The 24,732-nt window shown below is 41.8% G+C and overlaps 1 protein-coding gene across 1 annotated transcript; it reads left to right on the forward strand.

Annotated features, from left to right (window-relative positions):
• The first annotated feature begins 5,005 nt into the window (after positions 1-5,005).
• LOC119189852 (serine/threonine-protein phosphatase 6 regulatory subunit 3-B-like) lies at positions 5,006-24,415 on the forward strand. The gene is given in 19 exon segments (XM_037440534.1): positions 5,006-5,055; positions 5,602-5,871; positions 6,460-6,511; positions 6,513-6,626; positions 10,545-10,809; positions 10,880-11,029; positions 11,171-11,294; positions 11,616-11,721; positions 11,919-12,099; positions 13,939-14,131; positions 14,464-14,659; positions 15,089-15,121; positions 15,204-15,242; positions 15,555-15,635; positions 15,887-15,958; positions 16,309-16,364; positions 16,936-17,066; positions 17,324-17,464; positions 17,788-24,415. Coding segments are annotated over 19 exon segments (2,538 nt in total). The 3' UTR covers positions 18,072-24,415.
• The last annotated feature ends 317 nt before the right edge of the window (positions 24,416-24,732 follow it).

The following is a 24,732-nucleotide window of genomic DNA, read 5'->3' on the forward strand; positions in this document are numbered from 1 at the left end:
GTCTGATAGTACAAGATCGCGACTGAACAAAAACAGCAATACTATTAAAATTAAACTACTTTTCGGATTCTATCGCGATTTTTTATATTTTTATTTTCTCCCGATGCTTCGAAGACTTTAGAGCCTTCATGGTCATGGGACAATACCAGTACTTTTCATAAAAGCTATGAAATATAATACGTCTTAATGTCTAGAAACCAGTCAGGCAAGACGGCAAGAAATAGAGAGCTTATTCATTCAACTATTTCGACTATGGTACCAAGAAAAGCAAAATTAAATATATAATATTTTTTTCAACATTACGTATAATTTAATAAATAATAATATAAACACTAGCTTTGTTACAATACTGCCTATTGCCGAACACGGACACTCTCTACAGAGAGGGTTTTATGCCTTAGCCCGCCACACTGGCCTGGTGCGGACAAACTTCACATACCCTCGTAATTCTTATGGAGAATTCACAATATTTTTTTAACCATTAAGCGAAATATAATTGATAAACAATAAATGCGTAACTCTAAAAAATCAAAAGTGTGTGCCTCGGGTTTAAACCTGCAAACATTCCTATTGGCAGACCGTTCTATTTCCAACTAGGCTATCGTTTACGAATAATTGATTAGGCACGAAATTAAGACTGATTAAGATATTTAAATCTTTGTATAGTATATTTCCTTTATAAGTTTGTTATGAGCGATATCATAACAAAGCAATATTGTTATTACACATTATTTTACGAGCAAGTATATTGGAATAATTAAGATAAATATAATTGTTATTTTGATTTTTATTTAACTTATATAATAAAAAATATTCACAGTATATCAACATTAACTATCACACGAATTATAAAATATCTCCTTACATGGCCCTATCCCAGGCCAATGTAGTCAACGCAACAGTTCTATACATATTATAAAACAAAATCCCCCTTTCTGTCTGTATGTTATCGATTTTCTCAAAATCAACTGAACGGATTTTTATAAAATTTTGTATGGAGATAGTATAAGACCCTGAGAAGGTTATAGGCCACTTTCTATTGTAGCGGAACAATTATCCTAGAAAACATCACAAAGGCGAAGCCGCGAGCAAAAGATAGTTTATGTTATAATCAAATTAATCGTTAAAAAATATAGCACTTACACAGTCGACAAATTATAATCCGACAAAATCAAAAAAATGCACACGATTGCAAAAAGTTATCATTAATAACTCGCATTTATGTAAATCTTCCAACATCAACAACGCATTCCTAACGTGAAAACATTCATAGAAAGATTAATGATTGCAAAATCCAAATCTGTCTCGTGTCCAATAACAATAAAATTATACACACAAAGTTATTAAAATGAATGTTCGATTAAATTACTAAAACAACTAACCGTGTACAAATTAGCATCAATGTTTGGAGTTTGCAAAGTCGTTCAACTTTTCCTAAAAAGGCATCCACGACATTAACTAGAGACCATTGTTTCGTGAAGCAATTATTCACAATCTAAATGTGTCTATAGTTATTAAAATAATTATAAAACTTACGTGTTGTCATTATGAGCATGAGGATATAAATTTGATATGAAATTAGGAAATTATCGGATTTTAAAATTGATAATACACTTGATTAATTGTCTATTTGTTTCCTACTTTTGATGTTACATAAATGTACTATTTAGTGACAGAAGCTAAATTAGTTTTTTTTCCGTTATTTACGGTAAATGTCAATACAATTGCATTGACCGACCGCCTATTCATTTCCTCTCATACCCTTAAAATATATTTATTTACAAAATCCTAAAGTCCTATATAGCTTTTCTATACTTAATATTTTTTCTTTTATCACTGTTAATAGCAACTATAAGAAATATTATAATGTGAGCCCTTCTGTGCTATCTTATCAACGTCTTCTATCATCTGGGTTTCGAGATTAATTAATCAAGCGTAACGACCTAAATATTACTTTTTTAACAACTGTATTACGCTTCCCATTTCCGCGATTGATAACAAACTATTATTTCATTTCATAATCCACGAAATTATTGTAAAACTCAATGATGACTCAAAAATAGTCATCGACTAAGAATAACATTACTGAAAAATCAACGCTTTATATCAAACAAGTCATAAGATTCGCAAATACGATAAATATTAGCGATTTGAATGGCAACGCAGACGAGGTATGTGGGCACGCGATCAAGGTTGATGAACCCGAGCCAGTTATGGTAACTAACTGAATCGAATTATATTTGTAAACACGGCTAACAATTCGTATTTTGCGAATTTCAAACAACCAATGTGTGTCGAATGTTATCGCGGTTATGATCTGAATATCGTACCAATTACTGTAAACAACGCTAAATAAAATTCATAACACCATTCTATTATACGCCTGGGTACAAGTCCGTCTATGTGCAAAAGTAGTCTTGAGATATTCGCATGAGGTCACCTCAGTTCGCTCGAAACTGCAATGACGTCGCCTAAACAAGACAATTTGTTTTTGTTACACATATTGTTCACAAAATTGAATTTATCGAGTCTAGCAAATATATTAATTTTACATTTCTTTTTCCCTAAAATATAGGTCCGATTCGACTTTAATCTTAAACTTAATATTATTTTTAATCGACATTAAAAAAGGAGGTTCTCAATCCCACTGCATTTTTTTATTTTTGTTAGCTCAAAACTTTTTTACATTTTTTGTTCCTCTACAATATAGGTCCGACGCATTATTAGATAAATATGCATCAATAGATAAGTCAAGAGAAATTGGCGATTCTAAAGGTATAAAACCATTACAATATAAAACATGGATCAGTTTTAGAAAATATGTAAGTAACATCAAGACCATGATAAATTCAGTTTAGATAATTTGTATTTAATGTAAAGCTAAATTGCAATACAATGCAATATGAACACGTTACTTTTAAGTACATCTTATATTTGTCTTCTGAATGTATGATAGTGACAGGCCGTAAATAGCTTAAAGTAATAGCTAAGTATACATTACTACTCTCAAGTAAGGTCTCTTTTTCATGGACGCATTGACCTTAGCATTTTTTTTATCTGACCCCTCGAAATAGCCGTACGCCGTATCACCGTACTCAATTTTGGGTTTTGGGCAAAATCTCTAAAGATTTGATTTAAACCAAAAATTCTATGTGGGTAATCCCAATAATTCGACATAAGTACATACTTTAGTATGAATATATTTGGTATAGATTATCGGACGGCATCGTGCGCCTTGCCTCCACCAACCCACGATCATAAACACCATCTTTCACTTCAAAGCCTAGAAGTTTCAAGTAGCCAATAAGAAGTCTGTCTACGTCGCCTCGCGAACACTGAAATTGGACTATAAAGTAGTTGTGACCTCGTTCGGGTATCAGCAAAGGTTACACGGTTAGATTGACGGTCGGCGCGTCACGACGTGGCGTGCTAACCGTCTTAGATACAAAACTAGCGTCATTTTCTCATTTCCTGAATTAATTGCAAATTTACGGCTCACAAGTCTTGTCGTCAATTTCTGTTAGTTCGTTTACGTCTACTTCTACAGTCTTACTTATAAACTTGTTTTAGCGTTAAGGGGTTAGGAATTGCTTAAATAGCTGTCAAAAACACCACCGGTTTCCTAGTTTAAACCTTATTAAGAGGCAAGATGGTGGGTTTTGACTTTACAGCTGATCGAGGAAATTTGTGTTTTAACTAAGCATAGCTTTGCGATTCTTTTATAAGTAAGGCTGCTACTGTCTAGATCATTCCTACAATGGATTTCTTCGAAATAGTCTAGTGTTATTTACTTCTGTTTAACGTATGTTTTAGTTTATCGATATAAATGTTTGTATGATTCGCTATTAGGTTACAGGTTTGCGATTATGATCTTTCTCGACACTCAAATATAATACTGGCGCATATGAGGCTAGGAATACGTGCGTACTTATTTGCAATTAGTTGCTCTCCTGTCTCATTTCGTGCTATTTGGTTGCTTAGTAGAACGAAATCAACCGATTCTTGTTTATTCACATCGTAATCTAAATACCTTCCGACTAATGTTCTATTGTTTAACATAAATACATAACATTATAGATATTCGTAATCGTTGATATGATTATGTACAAACAACATTTGTTTACTTAGATAAGGACAGATAAATTGTTATTATGGATACGGAGTACTAGGAAGTAATTCGTATCAGGTAATATTTTAAAACATCTTTTTATTTTTTTATTATGCCTACGTATTTTGTTGGTGACTTTGATTAAGATATGTATCTTAATTTGAATTATATTTTAGCTTATTGCATCACATATCAGATGAAGTAAAAAAAGTAACTACTGGACATAATAAGACTTAACATCTCATGTCTCAGGATGGCGAGCGCAGTAAAACACCAAACAATATTCTGTAACTCAAGGTGTTGGATGGTGTTTCTACTGTTTATGGGCGGTCGTATCGCCTACCATCAGACTAACGGTAAGCTCGTCTCGTCATTCAAAGCAACAAAAAGAATAGATACACAGTCGATTAAAATTTAGCACAAATTGAAAGATTCATAGTTCCTTCACTGATCGAAACTAAGATCGCAGTTACCGACGTAGTCTGTTGAGACACGGATAGTCTAAACATGACAATGTTATACTAAGTCTAACACCACAAATGCCATACGAAGACAATAACAGCCAGGCGTGGCATCGTAACTAGGTAAATGCTCTGGGAACAGCGCAGAGATGACCAGATCAGAACTTTAATTTATTTATTTCCTATTGTAGTTACTAGCATACATACACTTTTATTACGTATATAAATGGTCAATGTGATCTCACCCTATCCTATTTATATGACACATTGTGAAACAATCTTGAAGAAAAGTTCGAACGGACGCATATAACGCTAGATGCAGCACTAAACGTAGTTTCTCCAGTGGAAGGATTAAAAAAATCGGCCGCTGTACGTCACCACTTAAAATTACACACACAAACGGCCGGAGGTCGCCCGGTCGCCGCTAATGAGATGGATGGATGTCAAGCTGAAGATATCATCAAACGAGGTCGAAGCATTACTATTGTAATTATTTCATTCATGTACCTACGCGAGGCGACCTGACTTTGTCGTTTACAGCGTCTAACAAAAAGTATGTTTATTTGTATTCCAAACACTCATGCCTCTTTATCCTCCTAGGCAGACGCAAACAGTGCATTCACTTTTCGCCATGTGAATTCCGTCCAGTGATGTGATAGTGCCTGTGGCTACATCGGACATATTCCAGATTGAAAGTATCTTATAATTGCCTAAACGCATCAGCAACTTGAGTAGACCAGTTAAAGAAGTTCATTAACGGAAGTATCATCTAAAACTATAACAATAAGATACAGACAAATAGTGAGAGCAGCAATCTATTTGTTTTAATAATATTCAGAAAAAGCCTTTGGATAATGTCATGTTACTGAGTTCTTATAAAACTATTTACCTAAATATTAACCTTAAATCAGACCACAATAAGGATAGAAGCGATACACGACAAACCAGTTACCAGTAAATATAAATATATCACTAATTAATAAATTCGTATTGTAACAGTAGTTATTCTGCTAATATAGATAAATATTTCAGCCTCACACGGCCAGAGATCCTGGCGGAGTTAATAACCCTGATCACAGAGGAGCCTCCGCGGAATGTGGAGCTCGCAATGCAGTATCGGCACGCGAACATGGCGTGCGAGGTGCTCACCAGCCACCTGTCCATGCTCAGCGACCGGCTGTCCCTAGGCGAGGTGCAGATGCACAGACTGTGTGACTTCCTGCTGCGGGATCCGCCTCTCAACCCACTGCTGGCGTCCTACTTCAGCAAGACTATAGAGATGTTGCTTATCGGAACCCAAAACAGGTCGGGTTGTATTTTTGTTTATACAAAGCAAGACACTGCAAAGTGACCCTGCTGCACCTGCTGTTAAGTGGAGTGGGTCCGAATAGTGTTGACAAATGTGATATGATTAATCCACAGTAGTCTACACAATATGCTGGCCTGTTGGAACTGTTGGAACAGGCTGAGGCCCGGAACGCCACACACTTCCCCCTGGGCCATTATGGCGTGTTTTAACACCTTGTCTACAGGGGTTGTTATCTGGGCTGAAATAAAATATATTCTACCACCAGCATTATGTTTAAAAAGAATCAGTTTCTTTTGATAGAATTGTTTATTACATACTACAGTATTTACATATGGTAATTCGCATTTTGCTTGACCATTACTCTAGATTCTTATTGAATTCACTGGAGTTATTTGCTAGCAACTTCTCACCTTGCCTGACACAAGGTTAAAGATTGTTAATAACAATATATTAAATACCTTAGTTGCAATCGATTTTATAATGTGCCTCTCTTTAACTTCAAGGAAATTACTCTATGAACAAGGTTATATTCTACCCACCACCACATAGAGTGATGATTAACGACAATAATTTGTGATCCTACAGGACTGGTACCTGTACCATATAGTGTGCTTGCGGGTGTTGGACTTTTTCCCGTTCCCGTCGCGACTTCCTGCCGAATCTGTTGAAGCACATCTCCACATCTGCCATCGCAGACATCTTCAAATACTTCATCAGGCTGGACCAGTTCAGTGAGATTGTGCTGGAGGTGAGTCTAATATATCAGAACATACATACAGTATGTGTTACTATTTACTAAGCAATAAGAGGCTGATATCTTCAATGCGATAGCCTGAGATTGTATCATCTTTTTGTGTTTGTTACTAAGCAGCAACCATCAATTAATGAAAAATTAAAAACTGCTCATAACAAGACGTAGGTTTGGTTTATTTTATTAACTCTTGGTCTCTCGTGGCTCGCCGGCGAGCCAAGACAGCTACATGACATTTGCGTGTGTCACGGGATTATAACCTTATATACTACATAATAAGGTTATTTTTCCGTCACACGCGTAGCTGTCAATGTTTGGCGGCAAACATTCAGCTACCTGTACATATTTGAAAATAAAATTTTGACAAGTCATGACGGGTTAAAGAACTGAGTTCATTCCTGTAGCCATATATATATTTACTAGCGACCCGCCCCGGCTTCGCACGTGTGCAATATTTCTCCACTATTTAATGGATGTTATTATACATATAAACCGTCCTCTAGAATCACTCTATCTATTAAAAAAAACCGCATCAAAATCCGTTGCGTAGTTTTAAAGATTTAAGCATACAAAGGTAGGGACAGAAAAGCGACTTTGTTTTATACTATGTAGTGGTGAACCACATAAACTTTAAAGGGATTGTGGATTATATTACTATGTTAAACTAAAAGTAGGCAAGAGACCCAGAGTTAGTTCTTTTTCATCCCGAAACAAAATGAAACCATTTCGGTCGCATTCAATTATTGAATGTGAATTTCAAAATTAGCTTGATTATGTTTAATGGTGTATGCTGGTCAGTAGGCCATAAATGCCGCCCACTAACTATGACTATATATATCTATAAATTACAATAATATGATGTGGACGAGGTAAATAATTGTAATAATATTCCACACAGATAGTTCTGCTGGGACAGATAATAAACAATAACATGCTATGTTTTGCCTAAAGCAACGGTCTCACTGCTGTGTTATAAACAGATTAGTAATAAGATAAAAATTTCTGTATGCGGACATTTTGCAATGTTTTTTGACAAATATTTGTAATTATGTGTGCCATGTGACGATTGGCCAGCTAACCATCAAGCGACTCTTATCAGATAATAATAATCAGAATTATACCTCACAGCAGCTATTGTCTGGTAATAATATAATGTGAATATTGGATAAGAATTAATGGCATTTATAGTTGGAGTAGATTGTAATGTATTTCATTACATTAACAGGCTTGATAGGGAGAGTATAGGAAATAGTCAACCATCATTGTGTATGCAATGTTGTTGCTGGCCGTATGCGACAAAACAGTACACTTTCAGCATTTCATCAGCAATACTTTGGTTTTGTAATCTAGTTGTATAAAAAATGTATAATAAAATATTGTAAGAAGGATACTCCATTGCGCTCCACGGCGGGTTGGTGTAGACATACACGCCATCTGATTCACGCCGCCAGCACCGACGGCGACACGTGATGTTGATAAACTATCGCACACCGCGTCTGCTGCAACGAGTTGTTCTTTGTCATACATATTATGTTTATTCTGGCATAGGAAAATATAGTCCAAATATATGCATGAACGAAAAAATTCGAGGGTGGTGATTAGGGATTGCAATCCGGTACAAACTTAAATCCGGCCGGATTCAGCCGGAATCGCGAGAATTCCGCCGGATCCGGATTATTTTGTGTGTGCAACATAGCGCATATTTCTAACTTCATGGCATAATATAAGGAATAATCTACGGGGAAAAATAGAAACGATTTTGTGCGAAAATCAACTCTTATTTATTTATAATTATTATCAGTCAGTTATTATATAATAATCAGTCTCAAAGATTACAAACAACAGTGAATTATTTATGGTTTAAATTAAGTTAAACCTGTTCATAAAAACTAAATTAAATCAACATCATATTCTTCTATAATCCAAATAAAAATTTCCAAAATCAACAGCTTATGGATACTATACCCATGCATTCATTACAGCACAGATCACTTTTCTTGTTAGAAATACGCTCTTAGAAAACAAATTGTATTAATAGTATCATCCTTTAGCCTACTTCTCAAGGAACTGCAAATATAACCAGCGGCCGAAAAGCCCTTTCAGCTTCAACACTGGTTGGTTTCACTAAAGTCAAAAAGTCATACATTAGAGACAAGTATTTCCCTCTATCTCCTTCAGTTTCATAAGCGCTCATTTCTTTCTTAAGTTTTTAGTACTTTCGCACGGTTTTGACAAGAGAAATTACGTTTTTCCTAATATATCGGATCCGGCCACCGGATCCGGTGATATTGTTGATCCGGTAGGCAACGAAAACGTACCGGATCCGCCGGATTACCGACCGGATCCGCCGGACCGGATTGCAATCCCTAGTGGTAATTGAAGCAGATAGTTCAGCCGGGTATTGTAGCCGTCATATAACTTTATTAGCAATGTACGACGGTGTGGTATAAATAGCCGTAATTCAAGTTCTGCGTAGATCGGACCACCAACAGCTAAAAATATAAAAAGTTGTGTAATGATAGATACTGTAACTTTGACTTTGCGGGTCAGTCCGCTTCGTGACCACAAAGGCTGCCAAGTCTTCGAAACGTCGGGAGACAATTTTAACATAAAACCCCGATAAAATCCGTAAAATAGTTTTATTTTAATAATTCAAGTTTCTTTTGTGCTTTTACAGAATTATTATCAGGTTATATTATGCTAACGTATTTTCATTTATTTATTTTTTATTGCTTTGAATGATGAGACGAGCTTGTCGTTCGCCTGATGGTAAGCGATATGACCGCCCATAAACAGGAGAAACACCATCAAACACCTTGAATCACAAAATATTGTTTGGTATTCCACTGCGTTCGCCATCCTGAGACATGAGATGTTAAGTCTTATTTTGTCCAGTAGTTACACTGGCTACAATGTCCTTCAAACCTGAACACTACAGTGACTGACATATGTTGCTTGGCGGCAGAAATAGACATTGTGGTGGTACATACCCAGACGGACTCTCACATATGAGTGACCTACCACCAGTAATTGTGTACAAAGATGTTTATTAAATAATGATATACTGCTATAAAATCTACTTAGATAAAAGCAATATCGATAAAAATATCGTGTTCCAATTTAACTCCTTCCAAAACCTAGGCTTAAGGTCATAATGCTATAATATATTGGCAGGACCAATTGTAATGTAGTACCCGCTTTCCTCAACGCCCTCAGGTAGTTGACAGAATTAATTTGAAGAGAAATATTGGATATTAGTAGTCTAGTGGTTATATCATCTCTCTAATGAAGTCTAAAATATGAGTGCATGCATGCAAAGAAATGGTGATATGAGTGGCTGGAAACATATATGTTTACTGTTGCAATAATTTTTATTATTTTCGGTATAAAGTTAGCATCAAATATATAATATGTAGGTATACTAATATTAGAATTTGTCAGTTTGTAAATAATAGGCATTGAACTTTACTCACACAGTCATGAGTGTCATTTGAAAGGTTAATATCTAAATTGTTCTTTTATGAGTCATATAATGAAATATTAATATTCTTTATATTTATGAGTCACAAAACGATATAAATATCAATATTTCTAAACTTTATTTTCCTTTATAAGTTACAGGTATTCCTTATTCCAATTACTTTTCCTTGTGAATAAGATAATGAGTTATTAATGTTTCTAAGGGGTCACATAGGACAATAAATAGTTTTTTATTTATTATTCGTGTACATATCGCTTTATATATTTATATTCTAAATTCCACCCTTTTGTATGAAAAATATTTAGATTTTATCATTATGCGCATTGTTGCTGAACATTTCTGGTATAAAAGTATTTTTTCAAAACTTCCTATACGATTAATACTAAGAAGGGTAAAAGTTTAGCTGTTGATAGATGTCATATTTTGATGTGCAGTGGTTAGACGAGCACCAGTTCCTGGACGCGTTGATCCAGATCATCTGCGGCTCGTACGTGCCCGAGGAGTTGGAGTCGAGCGGCGGCAGTGCCGGCCGCCTCAGCCACGCCGGCGACGAGCACAACCACGACGACAGCGACGCCGCCGCCGACGCCGACACCACCCAGCGCACCACCGCCACCACCACCGGCACCACCACCGCCACCACCACCGGCACCACTACCGCCACCACCACCGGTAGTGACACGGCACACGCCGATACAGGTAACGGGATACGGAGATGATGTAGAATGCGTAGTGTGTGTGTGCCATGTGACGTGGTTTTGTGGCGCAGAGGGTCGCGGCCGGCGAGCGGCGAGCGCGGTGGAGGTGGTGGGCGCGGTGCGCACGGCGGTGCGGGTGCGCGGCGGCGGCGGGCAACGCGGCCGCGTTTCCTCACCGAGCTCGTGCTCACCGCCTGCGCGCCCGACGGCAGCCCCGCCAGGTACCCACTGCACGATACTAACACGAGCCTAGGAATGATGTGGAACGGGTATGGTAATGCGTTGTGTGTTTGCGCAGGCCGTGCGTGGGCGCGGTGCTGCGGTCGCGCCTGCGCAGTAGCGGCGCGCGGCTGCTGCTGCAGGGCGCGTTCACGGCGGGCGGGCGCGCGCGGCGGACGCGCTGGTGCACGCGTGCCGCGCGGTGCGTGCGCTGCTGCAGCTGCCGCTGCTGCCCGACGTGCCGCACGCGCCCGACGCGCCGCAAGCGTGAGTAACGCCTTACAATACCACTACTCTCTCTATTTACAATTATCTCTACTCCTTGAATTACTGAACCCGAATGTTGCAGCCTACGCAGAATTAATAAAACCTCGTAATCCTCATTTTCCGAGGCCTGCTTGGCTTTCCTTAAAAGTCTACCAGCCACTCACAATTCCTTTCATGAGATACTATTTATTTTAAATGTTAATATTATGTTAATTCGTCACGCCTACCACCAGGTGACTAACTCACTCATTTACAGGGGGCAAACGAAAAAAAGTCCACGACTCGTTTACCCAAGGTACTAATACACATGTTTGGTGTCAGGGAGGAGGAGAGCGCCGATGATCAGGTGGACGTTGAGTTAGCGGTCGCACCGCACCTGCCCTTATTGCACAACGCGTTGCTAAGGGACCCGCAGCGCGACCTCGACGTGAGTACAAAACGCATATCTACAATACAATATACATACATGGCCCAATGACATGCCCATTGAATGCGGACTTGCAAAATTAAAGTTTGTAATGTCAAATAAAAGAAGTCGTTATACATAACTCGTTTTATATACTTATTTACTCACAACAATGCAATTATTAATATTATAAAATAATTTATTTTTAATCTATGCAGGACGAGGAATCAGACGGCGATAAGGGGAAGTCAGTAGAGTCAGAGAGCGAGGGTGACAAAGAAGCGGAGACAGGCAGCAAGAAGAAGGTGGTGGGGCAGGCGCGGGTGGAGGTGGCCGCGCTACTGGCGCAGCTCGCGCGCGCCGCGCGGGACGAGGTCTGCTGCACCATGCTCACGCTCGGTACGTACACACTGTGTCATGTGGGACTGGTGGGGGGGCAGGCGCGGGTGGAGGTGGCCGCGCTACTGGCGCAGCTCGCGCGCGCCGCGCGGGACGAGGTCTGCTGCACCATGCTCACGCTCGGTACGTACACACTGTGTCATGTGGGACTGGTGGGGGGGCAGGCGCGGGTGGAGGTGGCCGCGCTACTGGCGCAGCTCGCGCGCGCCGCGCGGGACGAGGTCTGCTGCACCATGCTCACGCTCGGTACGTACACACTGTGTCATGTGGGACTGGTGGGGGGGCAGGCGCGGGTGGAGGTGGCCGCGCTACTGGCGCAGCTCGCGCGCGCCGCGCGGGACGAGGTCTGCTGCACCATGCTCACGCTCGGTACGTACACACTGTGTCATGTGGGACTGGTGGGGGGGCAGGCGCGGGTGGAGGTGGCCGCGCTACTGGCGCAGCTCGCGCGCGCCGCGCGGGACGAGGTCTGCTGCACCATGCTCACGCTCGGTACGTACACACTGTGTCATGTGGGACTGGTGGGGGGGCAGGCGCGGGTGGAGGTGGCCGCGCTACTGGCGCAGCTCGCGCGCGCCGCGCGGGACGAGGTCTGCTGCACCATGCTCACGCTCGGTACGTACACACTGTGTCATGTGGGACTGGTGGGGGGGCAGGCGCGGGTGGAGGTGGCCGCGCTACTGGCGCAGCTCGCGCGCGCCGCGCGGGACGAGGTCTGCTGCACCATGCTCACGCTCGGTACGTACACACTGTGTCATGTGGGACTGGTGGGGGCAGGCGCGGGTGGAGGTGGCCGCGCTACTGGCGCAGCTCGCGCGCCGCGCGGGATGAGGTCTGCTGCACCATGCTCACGCTCGGTACGTACACACTGTGTCATGTGGGACTGGTGGGGGGGCAGGCGCGGGTGGAGGTGGCCGCGCTACTGGCGCAGCTCGCGCGCGCCGCGCGGGACGAGGTCTGCTGCACCATGCTCACGCTCGGTACGTACACACTGTGTCATGTGGGACTGGTGGGGGGGCAGGCGCGGGTGGAGGTGGCCGCGCTACTGGCGCAGCTCGCGCGCGCCGCGCGGGACGAGGTCTGCTGCACCATGCTCACGCTCGGTACGTACACACTGTGTCATGTGGGACTGGTGGGGGGGCAGGCGCGGGTGGAGGTGGCCGCGCTACTGGCGCAGCTCGTGCGCGCCGCGCGGGACGAGGTCTGCTGCACCATGCTCACGCTCGGTACGTACACACTGTGTCATGTGGGACTGGTGGGGGGGCAGGCGCGGGTGGAGGTGGCCGCGCTACTGGCGCAGCTCGCGCGCGCCGCGCGGGACGAGGTCTGCTGCACCATGCTCACGCTCGGTACGTACACACTGTGTCATGTGGGACTGGTGGGGGCAGGCGCGGGTGGAGGTGGCCGCGCTACTGGCGCCGCTCGCGCGCCGGTGGCTGGACGAGGTCTGCTGCACCATGCTCACGCTCGGTACGTACACACTGTGTCATGTGGGACTGGTGGGGGGGCAGGCGCGGGTGGAGGTGGCCGCGGTTGTGGCGGAGATGGGTATCTCCGCGCGGGACGAGGTCTGCTGCACCATGCTCACGCTCGGTACGTACACACTGTGTCATGTGGGACTGGTGGGGGGGCAGGCGCGGGTGGAGGTGGCCGCGCTACTGGCGCAGCTCGCGCGCCGCGCGGGACGAGGTCTGCTGCACCATGCTCACGCTCGGTACGTACACACTGTGTCATGTGGGACTGGTGGGGGGGCAGGCGCGGGTGGAGGTGGCCGTTTATAGCGGACAGACGCAACGTCTTATTAGTTGATATTATACTACACTAAACTATTGTGAGCAGGCACGCCGGGCGTCCTGCTCGACATGTTCTTCGAGTACCCGGACAACAACTTCCTGCACAGCGAGGTGGCCGCGTTCATCCGCAACGCGCTCGAGAACCCTCCCTACCGCACGCAGTACGCGCGACATCTCGTGCTGGAGTGCGACATGCTCACGCGGCTCATGGATGCTTTCGAGGAGAATGAGAACAAGAGGTCAGTACCGGGATGAGTTTTATGATGGGGTTGAGTTGTTATTGAGATTATGATTCATATTTTAGTAAGAGAAGTTTTAGAAATTATATTTAAAAAAATAAGGATTGTAAATTATTATAGTTGTATGTTAATATTTTTGTATAATATATAGCGGATTTTTACCATTTTTTACTGTCGGTAAACTTCGGGAAAGTTTTATTTTCTTCGAAGTATTACGGTAGGCTCATTGCTGGAATTTTTAATATACAAATCTAAAAGGTAAAAAATAATATTTTTCACCTAAAAAGATATTTTAGCAAGTATTTTGTAGTAAATGGTGTCGTGGCCTGCAGGCCCGGCGCGGGCCGTGCGGAGGGCAGCCCGCCGCCGCGCGCCGCGTACATGGGGCACCTGGTGAGCGCGCTGCGCAGCGCGGCGGGCGCGGCGCCGGCGCTGCCGCCCGCACTGCCGCCCGCGCTGCAGCAGCGCTGGGCCGCCTTCACCGACCACACGCTGCGCCCGCTGCTGCACCACCACGACACGCCGCTGGTTAGCACTCTACATACAACACTACATACAACACTACACCACACACCACACCACACACTACACTACACTACACTACACTACACTACACACTACACTACACACTACACTACACACTACACACTACACACTACACACTACACACTACACACTACACACTATACTACACTACACTACACTACACTACACTATACACTACACTACACACTACACTACATAATACACTACACATTACACTACACACTATACTACACACTACACTCTACTCACGATACTCTACACTTGCCATTTCATTTTATCCGTGGTACTTTACAACTGGCTTTTCTAAATGCAAAACATTCTCGTGAGGAAATACTACATCAGCGAGATACAACATCGTCGAGTTATTACTTTAAACAACGCAACTTTATTTGTATATTTTGTTCTCCACAGGGCGGCTATCATCCCCCAGAAATCATTTACAAGGTAACTACACAATATTTATTATACGTATTATGCTATTTTATTATGTAAACTTGTATTTTATTAATATATCTTGTGTCGACAGTTGGAGAATATGGAGGGCATTATTGCGTCCAACTACGATGTGAGTTTTTTTTTATATTTTTTACAGAATAGATGTTATTCTAAGGGTATTAGAGTCAAGAAAAATATAATATGAATCATAAATAGAACATCAATATTTAACTTAATATCGCCCTATAATAATAGGAGATTCAGTTTCACGCAAACCGTTCAAGAAAAAACGTACACAAAGTATTGCCCAGCTAGGATCATAAGAACTCATATTATACTACTAGTAGATATATGAGCATTATTATTCTACTCTTAATCTCTCTTAGACTGTGTCGTCCCGTATAAGGATATCGTACACTTTCAGTTCACTGTTGTGTTGCAGTTCGGGTGCGACATGGCGGCGACCGCCAGCATGGACGAGCTCGCCGACGAACTGAACGCCGACTACATCAACGAACTCAATGTACGTGCAAACCGCTTCACTCATTACTCTATTTGATTCAATTCTTCTTAGTTAATAACAGATTAGGTCGTAACGTGTTCCATTGTCGACCCTTGCTTATAGGAGTTGCAAAAAAATTCTATCGTGCAAAATATTTCTATAGTCTGATAGATTGTTAATATATGGCGAGTGCAATTATAATATTTAGCACTAAGCCATGTTTTTTGAATGCATCACTATATCAATAATATGTTGTGTGGTGTGTTGTGCAGATGGGAGGCGGCAGCGAGGGCCTGGAGTCGCCGGAGTTCGTGGCGGACGGTCTCGGGCTCGACGCGGACAAGGTCACTGCACCGTACATACTGTCACTGATATTGGTGGATGCGTATGCGCATTATCCGTTGCGTTACGCTACGTTGTCGTTTGACTAAAGTGTTATGCGATATTATAAATATTATAAGGAGTTACGTAATAGCAGTTTAGTTAAATTTTTCACATAAACTACAATCATTATTGTAGTGCATTATGGAACTTACTTTATCTACTTACTCCACGGGTTCAGCGACCCAAAATTAGTGTGGCTTTTGGAAAATACAACATAACATGGAACTCTTTTAAAGTCTCATTTTCACTTGTAAATGATATCAGTTAGTAGTACAAAAAGAACGAGCACTATACATAGGTATATTTTCAGATGGCAGTCGCCAAGAACAACTTCCTGGAGCTCGCCAACCAGAGGTTCGATGACGAGTGAGTACAGCGACTAGCGAGATATCATATAAACAATTGATTTTTGTTGTATTATCTATTGAGAGCCTTTTTACTGGCTTAGTTTAGGGCTGGTGTTAGCTATTTTTACATTTTTATCCAGTGTACATTTTGCATTTATCCTATATTTAAACTTATTCACATATTACTCAATTCTTAATACACGTCATTTCCCCATAATTGAATTTAATGCCGGAGCAGCCTCGAAATTTTGTCATTTTTTGTTCCTAATACAAATCCGTTCCCGTGACCAAAAAGTACCCGTAGCAATCGGTCATATAGTATAGCTTCTTATTAGTGAGAGTTTACGGAGGCTGATAAGTAGTTTCAGAAGATTGCTTGTTCAAAAGAATTTGAATACAGTTTAAGAAAGTATGTAAGAGTAGAAGACAGTTGCTCAGTCTCGGCCAGCTTGAAGTTTGTCACGAGTCACGACACATATATAGAGCTGGTGTTGTAACTTCGAACCGGCCGAGACATGGCCGCTGTATTGTAATTATAATAAGCTTCGTGTTAATTAGTTATATAAACACGAGTGAATGTTGTGTGTCAGCATGTGGGACGAGGCGCCGGAGGGCGACGACCTCGACGAAGGTGAGGAGGGCGACGCCGCGGGGGGAGAGGGGCCGGAGGGGGGAGTGGGCACCGCCGTCGCCGTACACCACGTACTCGCGCAGCCATCACGTCTGTATCGCATTGCTTTTGACTTAAATAGATTGCAACAGAGGTGGAGGCTTTCATATTGACAGATTTCTTTTGTTGTTGAACTTATCAGTTTTTTTTATTGCGTCCACCAAAAATTTATTCATCTGACTATATAATTTTATGCATTTTATTTGTTTATGAATTGGCTCTAGTTTTAATATCTATATTGTTCTATTTACTTATGTATAATATTTATTGTAAAGAAAGAAACTTATAATGTGTGGGATGTGTTGTAGCGTGGGAGTCGTCAGGCGGCGGGGGCGGGGCGCCGTGTGCGGAGGGCTGGGCGTCGTTCGGCGCGGAGGGCGCGGAGGGTGCGGACGCGTTCCCTCCCGACGACGACTTCGCCGCCTGGCCGCCGCTGCCGCGCCGAGACGGTACTCGCTGTGTCTGATACATACACAACTTCACGCCGGGTCAAATATATATTTACACCATTCCTGATGGTGCAGTTTAAGGTCAATGTCGATTCATTAGATATTCGACTAACTTGTTGATCCGATACAATTATGGTAGTACTATATATAAACTAGGCTTCGGAATACGACTCATTCCGATGAATATAAAAAAATATATTTTGTACCACTTGGACTGTAGTGATCTAATAGAGTAAGTTTTTCATGAAATATGCTCATTCCAAGGATTACAAAAAAAATATTAGTAGATATTATGTTGTTTACAATGATTTTTATATTGTCAGACACATCGGTCGCGGAGTTGGAATGTGGCGTGCGTTCGCTGAGACTGGAGCGGTCCTCCCCTCCCGCGGACGACCCTTCGTCGGTGGAGCTCACCAACAACCTGCTGACAGCCATGAGCGCCATGTCGCCGGACGCCATCGCCAACATCGTCAACGCCAACATGACGCCGTTCCCGGTGGCGGAGGCGACGGGCGCGGCGCCTGCGCAGTCCCCGGCGGCGGTGTCGACGACGGTGGCCGCGGCGGCGCCCGCGCCGGCCGGCGGCGAGGCTGCGCGGCGGTGATGCGGCTGCGCGGCGCCGCGCCCCGGCTAGTCGCGCCACGGACACGCGCCCGCACGCGCCCGCACGCGTCCGCATGCGCACGCACGCGTGTGTTACATTGAGATGTAAACATTTTGTATGACGTACAGTTGGCGACTCATTCCCTGTCGTTCGGTTGGAGTGTGTATGTCGTGACTGTCGGTGTGCCCTCCGTTGTATATATCGTAAGACTACCGCCCAGTGTTGCACGGAGTTCCTGTACGAGGTTGTTCACGCTCCCCCATATATTTGCTAAACGAATTGTACAAAATTGTCAATGTTTCATATACTTGTAACCTATAATAGTTGAATATCCATTGTGTATCCATAGTTGTTGATATGTGAACAGTCTGAACTGCGACGTGTGTTAGTGTTATTGGGTTTCCGAGTGTAGTGAAACCCGACATGAGGAGCCGCTAGAGCAAAAACGGTGTGCAAACTTGATTTAATAAGACTGTAAAAATCTTAGTATTTTTTTAATATTAGTGTATAAAATCGATTGGGCTTATAATTAAGCTTTTAAATTATAACCCTTATTACAAACTAAATAAGGATTTGTTATAACCTGTACTTGCTTAGCACTGGTTAGACCGTTGTTGCACTCGCGGCCTCGATATAATTAGCACGAGCTGTATTCATGTTTATAGTCCGAGTGTGCAATCATTACAGCAGATTGATTTTCAAGTGTCGATTTGCATTTTGTACCCTGTGATAGAACCACTCGTGTCAACTACATCACTATGTTTAAGTTATATTCGATGTAATCACAACACTACGTCAAACGATTCAAAACACCGAATTTATATGAGATACAACGATCGGGAGATATGTATGTATATAAGGTAAGTGTTAACGGCGGTTATCGAGCTTTGCTCATCCCTAACGTGTATATCGTGTAGGTATTTATTTGTCACCTCACTAGAGGGCTGTCACCCGACAAACTATCGAGCTTTCTTTTGCAATATGTTTTATATTTATATAAAGGTATTTTATGAGACAACGCACTGGGACCAGACATATAAAGTGCTATCGATTTGTGCAAATGCATGTGATGTATTATTATATTTAATTCGGATCCGCCCACGACAGACCAATGTGTTCGGCGAGGAACTGATCACTCGACCGTTGGTCAGCAGACCCCCACAAGATGTGAATGTTCCTTGAAGTCGCTATGACGTGTTGTCTGCGATCGTGCGCACTCAAAGTAGGTCCCGTTGTCTGCCAAATAATCATTCCCTATGATTTTGTATAAAAATCATTGTCGAATTGGATGAAATTAAATAAATTAAGTGCTTTTAGTTTGTAATTAAGATATAGTTATCGATATTAAATTTTATCGATAAATGAAATGTTAAATATCGATATGTTCATTATCTATTGAAGAGAATTGATAAAGTCAATTCGAGAGTTTTAATGATTATGGTCGTTTTATATTCTACTTAAAAATTGTATTATGCCTTGAATATGAGCCTCAAATTAACTTGAATCGAAGCGCTGTGTACGTGTTAAATGACTGCGTCGAAATGATTTAGAGAGAAAAATTATGGATTTAAAATCGTCAATGAAATAACTTTAGCGTTTATGTAGTCGATATAGTTCAGTGGGGTGTTCAGTGTCGCCGGTGCCGACGTCACACGTCGTACTAACTTGCGTTGCCGGTCGTTATTGTGTGGCGGCACGACGGAGTGCGCTCTCACTCGATCCATATCCATAATTATATCAATAACATATCGGCACTGAGACGAGACACGCTGGGTGGATATTACGAAAATCTGTAGTTTCGATTCTGTTATAGAGAAAGGTGTGAGTGTATATTTGTTAAACGGATGTATTGCAACATTAATTGAAATGTTCCAAATTTTGTTATTACTTTAAGATTTTTTATATTTGTTGAAAAAATGTGCTATCAGGCAAAATATATTGGATTTTCAATTACGTTACTTCGTTTTTCGGAATAGCCATCCCAAACAGACCGCGCGAGCGCTCTTCGTTCTGCTGACTTTCTATACAAAAACAAATGTTTGTTTGGCTGTTCGTATACTGCACGCCACAGCGGTCGATATTATCTATATACTATCGATAAAACTGAACGCCACTAGAGTGCTTGTGGTTCATTGTTAGTTAGGATAATATAGTTAGTTTCAAATCAAGTGTTGAGAGAATAAGAGCGGAATTTTTATTTTTTTTTACATGCGCAGAGTTGTATATGATCTCATCTGTTTTCGCGCAGTCCAGTGTAGTTATCGCTTGCTGACCCCTTAGTCGATATTATAACCGTGAATTATATTTTACAATGTTATCGGTTCCGTCGATTGAATAAGAAGAGTCGCCACAGTGGCACGCGTCGGAGTCAGTCGGTGTAGTATATTGTTACATGATGCCGAATCGCGAGACTTATACTATCCCACTATGTTCCCACTGGGTGTTATAATCGGAACGTATACCGGGTACACTCCTACAATCGAGTTTTAATTGTATTATCTCGATATGAATTGTTTATAAATTCGTCCTCTTCCATGTTACATTATCTTCGGACACGTTACGTTAAGTTTATCTTAATGTGGATATTACTTTGTACCAAGTATATTGTAGTTTCGCGTTGTGCGGCGACTGTTGTTTCCAATCGACTGACTTCTATAAAGCTAACGTCGATGGGTCTGAGTTCGACTTATAAAAACCCTTGAGAATTATCACATTGGTAGACGAAGTTGCTTTATAAATGTCAGCTTACATGTTGGACATATCCGAGGTATATCAATAGGTTAACGTTCAGTTTGTGTGTAAAGGTGTCACTACAATAGTGGCCCGCGTTCGACGCCTACTGTGTGGAGATTTGAATCAAATCAAACAGGCGTTTATTTCGAATGTTCTTGTTTATTGCATTGTCTTATTTCTTACCTCGTTACTTAAATGTTATCAATTAGTTATAAATAGATGTTATCCCATTATTTGTTGGCATATACTGAATTAGAATGTGGATTGCATTTGAGTTATGAAAGGGTTTATTTAGACGATGTCATTTAAAAGCGCAGTGTGCATGTTTATCAAATTCGACATATTATTTATTCTGCACGACATGTCCACACTATGCATGCTGTCAGCTGATCGCTTTGTAATCTAAAACAGCATCGTCTATATGAATCTTAGAGCGCAGTCTGTCAGGTGGGACATTTTGGGCGTGTATTGAGCGATTATTGTACAAGTGTATTGTGTAGATGAACGAGTTCTGTCCGCATCGCCGGGCTCGCCTGCGTGTTGTGAACTCACCCAACGTATCCGTCGCCGAGACATTTCAAGTTCAACCCGACATATTGTGAACTCATATCGTATTGTTTAGTTGCACACGCGTGCAGTACATTCATATTTCCAAGGAACAAATTTTAGTGTTTACTTAATTTTTATAACAATCTTGCGTAAGGCTTTATTTTATCATTATATCACTTGCGCCGCTCGGCGTATAACAATTATGTTTTTATTGAGGTGAGGTATCGGCATTAACTTGATTGCTAGCTGTTGAACATGCAGAAATATATTACGAGCTACTTTACTAGGGGAGCTGTTTACAGTTGATTACAACAAAGCATAATTGTAGTCTGTGCCTTTTACCACGATTTCGTCAGGAATAGTTATATGCCGATACCTGTACTAGTAGAATGTAGTTGTGAAGTGTTTGTGCGCCGCGGCACATGTGTTGTGGCGTCCCTCGCGACGGACGGACGCATGTGACGCGGAGGGCGGCGCCGCTCGCCCCCCCCCCCCCCCGCACCTCCCCCGCGCCTCCTCACGCAGCCTCACTCGCTAGCGTCACCTACTTCTATATATTGAAACAAAACACCTGCAGCCAGATATTGTGGCCAAGTTAGATTCGTCTTCGTCTTACTATAAAGTTAAGTTCACCCGTTTCGTATATATAGCTTGTCTGATCGCATTTTCTGAATGTACCCTTTATATTTTTCATTTGCCACGTTGTGTCCCTCGTCGAGTGGAAGGCGATCCATACTTATTCATGCTTTAAGTCTCGCTAGACGCTGGAGCGCGGGCGCGTCGCCCGAACGGTGCTAATGTACGCTATGAGTACAGCAACTAGATATTGTCAATATGTGATACGACCGCCGGCCCCTCTGCTTCCGATTGGAACTGTTGATCAATAATATATGTGGTCACGTTTCTTTAGTTCAATTTTAGATGTCCCGCTGCTAAGCAAAAAGTAACGTGGAATTAATTGATACTAACCCATTAATCATTGAGTGCAGGTAAAGGGGACCTTAAAGGATTTCTAGTAGTAGCTATTAGGATGTAAATGAAGTGAGTTCGGGTTCCATACAATGAACGTTATATTAAAAATGCATAGAGTCTGTCGAAGCGGCGCGGGACGCGCGGACGTATCGCCATTGAATTTTAGGAAGACTTGTTAGCACCAATGTTTTATATGTAGCTAATTATTGTAGGGATGTGGACTACAAAATATATATTGTTTCATGATTATAAGCAGCGTACAAAGACCGGACAAACATTTAACACATGGTAATTTCAAAGCTATAGAACTTGAGGTAGATATTTTGAAGGAAATTGTATGGTGTCCCGCCTCACAGATTTATGTATTGCCGCCGATATGACATTTATTTAAAACGAATGTTTAAACTCTTATAATCATTGTCAATGTCATTATTAAAATTGTTTATTCTGCATTAAATGCTCGAATTTTTAATGTATATATTTGAATAATAAAGAATTGTCTACATCCCTATTCGAGATACGTTGTTTGAATACGTTTGTGAGATGTCTTCCTAAAATCCACACGTAGATTAGTAAGCTTTGAATTATTAGTGCAATCGTTGCCCCCCGCGGGACGCTGTCAAATGTATTTAACTAGGCGATTGATATCCGCGTGTATAGATTCAATTATACCTCTTTGTATATAATGCAACAAGTTCCATACCAGTGCAGACTGCAATTATAAAGAGTACGCGCGCGTCTCTCGCGTGGACCAATCAGAAGAGCCGCTGCGCGTGCGCACCTCACTGACACTAGCAAGTGTAGCCAATTGTATTAGGGTTTTATATAGTAAACTCGTTTTGTTGCCTGTCTTATGATGTAAACGAATATTATTGCTAAGGAATATAACTTGTATTTGGAATTGCTTAGTGTTATTATAACATTTGTTTTACATGATTTGTTATTACCTGCGGGTCTAAATAGGCCTCTTCAGGAGATGTTAAGAATAACATACTAAGTTTGTATAACAATTTTAACAATAACACATTTAATTTATGTTATATACCTAATACTTTAAGTAAGTAACGTAGTATAGTATTGCTACGGAAGTATGATCTGTGTATCTGGTATCATCTATGGGACAGGTGAGAAAGCGAGTAGTAGTGCTAGCGTGCGCACTCTCTACTTACAGAATATTGTGATATCAGTTCGACTCTACCTTCTGCTAACTGCGACCGTCCTCGATGTTATGCTTCATAGGTTTAAACGACGCGTGTCGCCGTCTGTGTCAAATTAATGTCTGGAATACACACGCTAGAATAAAACGTCACACTTTCGGACTAAAGTCACTTATTGTCGTTGATCAAAAGGAGCGTGTTTGCGCGCCAGCGTTCGGATATTGGCAACGGAAATGGAATAGTTTTGGTAGCGTGTGTATTCTACTTCGCCCACTGGAGTGACATTTTTACTAATGAAGACTTATTTTGAGTAATAGTGTAACGGGCCCGGGACAGTGGCGCGTCGACGGCAGTTTCTACATTTCTACAAGGAAATATTCCTCTTGTCAATAACTTTTTTGATATAAACTAAACTATAGCGTCTCGATAGACGCGCTGAGTGAATCAGTAGAACAATCCCGCACCGTTGCAGTGTTTGCGTATGTACAAATATTTTGTATTCTAAAGTGAAGTAGCGCATGCGTACTGCGCGCGGGGGCGTCCGCCAGCATGTAAACGTCTTAGAGGTCTATGGCCATTTTAGTTAAATTAAGCGAGAAGAGAATTTGCTAACATCAATTTGTTAACATCATCCGTATTGCGTCTTTCCATTAATTTAGCTGAAGTGGCGTTTACATTCGGAATGGTTTTAATGTGTCGGATGAGCCGCGCGTGGTGCGCTGGCGCCGGTGTGTGTGCGGGCGCATAATGTCCGCAGATAAACGAGAACTGTGCCTTCCGGGCGCTGGCGGCGCGGCGACGTCCCCCCGCCCCCCGCCCCCCGCCCCGTCATCAGTCTCCGTGCCAGACACGCCCGAGACATAATAAAAGCTCGTAATGTATTCTATTGTATTATATCATAGTTAAAAGTTTTATTAAAAAAGTTGCTCAATACTTGTGTTTTTCTTGTCAACTATTCCTAATATTTTATCTGATTAACGAAATTAGTATTATTTTGACATATAAATATAGAAGTCATACTTTCCATATTTTAGGTAAAATAGTAATGTGTGAGATGCCAGAATTTCACCTCACCATTAAAACTTATTTTTACTTAAGAGGCATCCTTCATTTTCTTAATTATTACAAATGAATAAGACGTGGTTAATGAAATTATGTACTTATTTGTAATCTACTGGATTCAACAGAGATATAATATATCGTGCTAGGACATTAATATATAAGGAGTTCATTTTCTGGTTGAATAGTAG

Source organism: Manduca sexta, chromosome 19 (assembly GCF_014839805.1).
Source record: "Manduca sexta isolate Smith_Timp_Sample1 chromosome 19, JHU_Msex_v1.0, whole genome shotgun sequence".
Lineage (NCBI taxonomy): Eukaryota > Metazoa > Arthropoda > Insecta > Lepidoptera > Sphingidae > Manduca > Manduca sexta.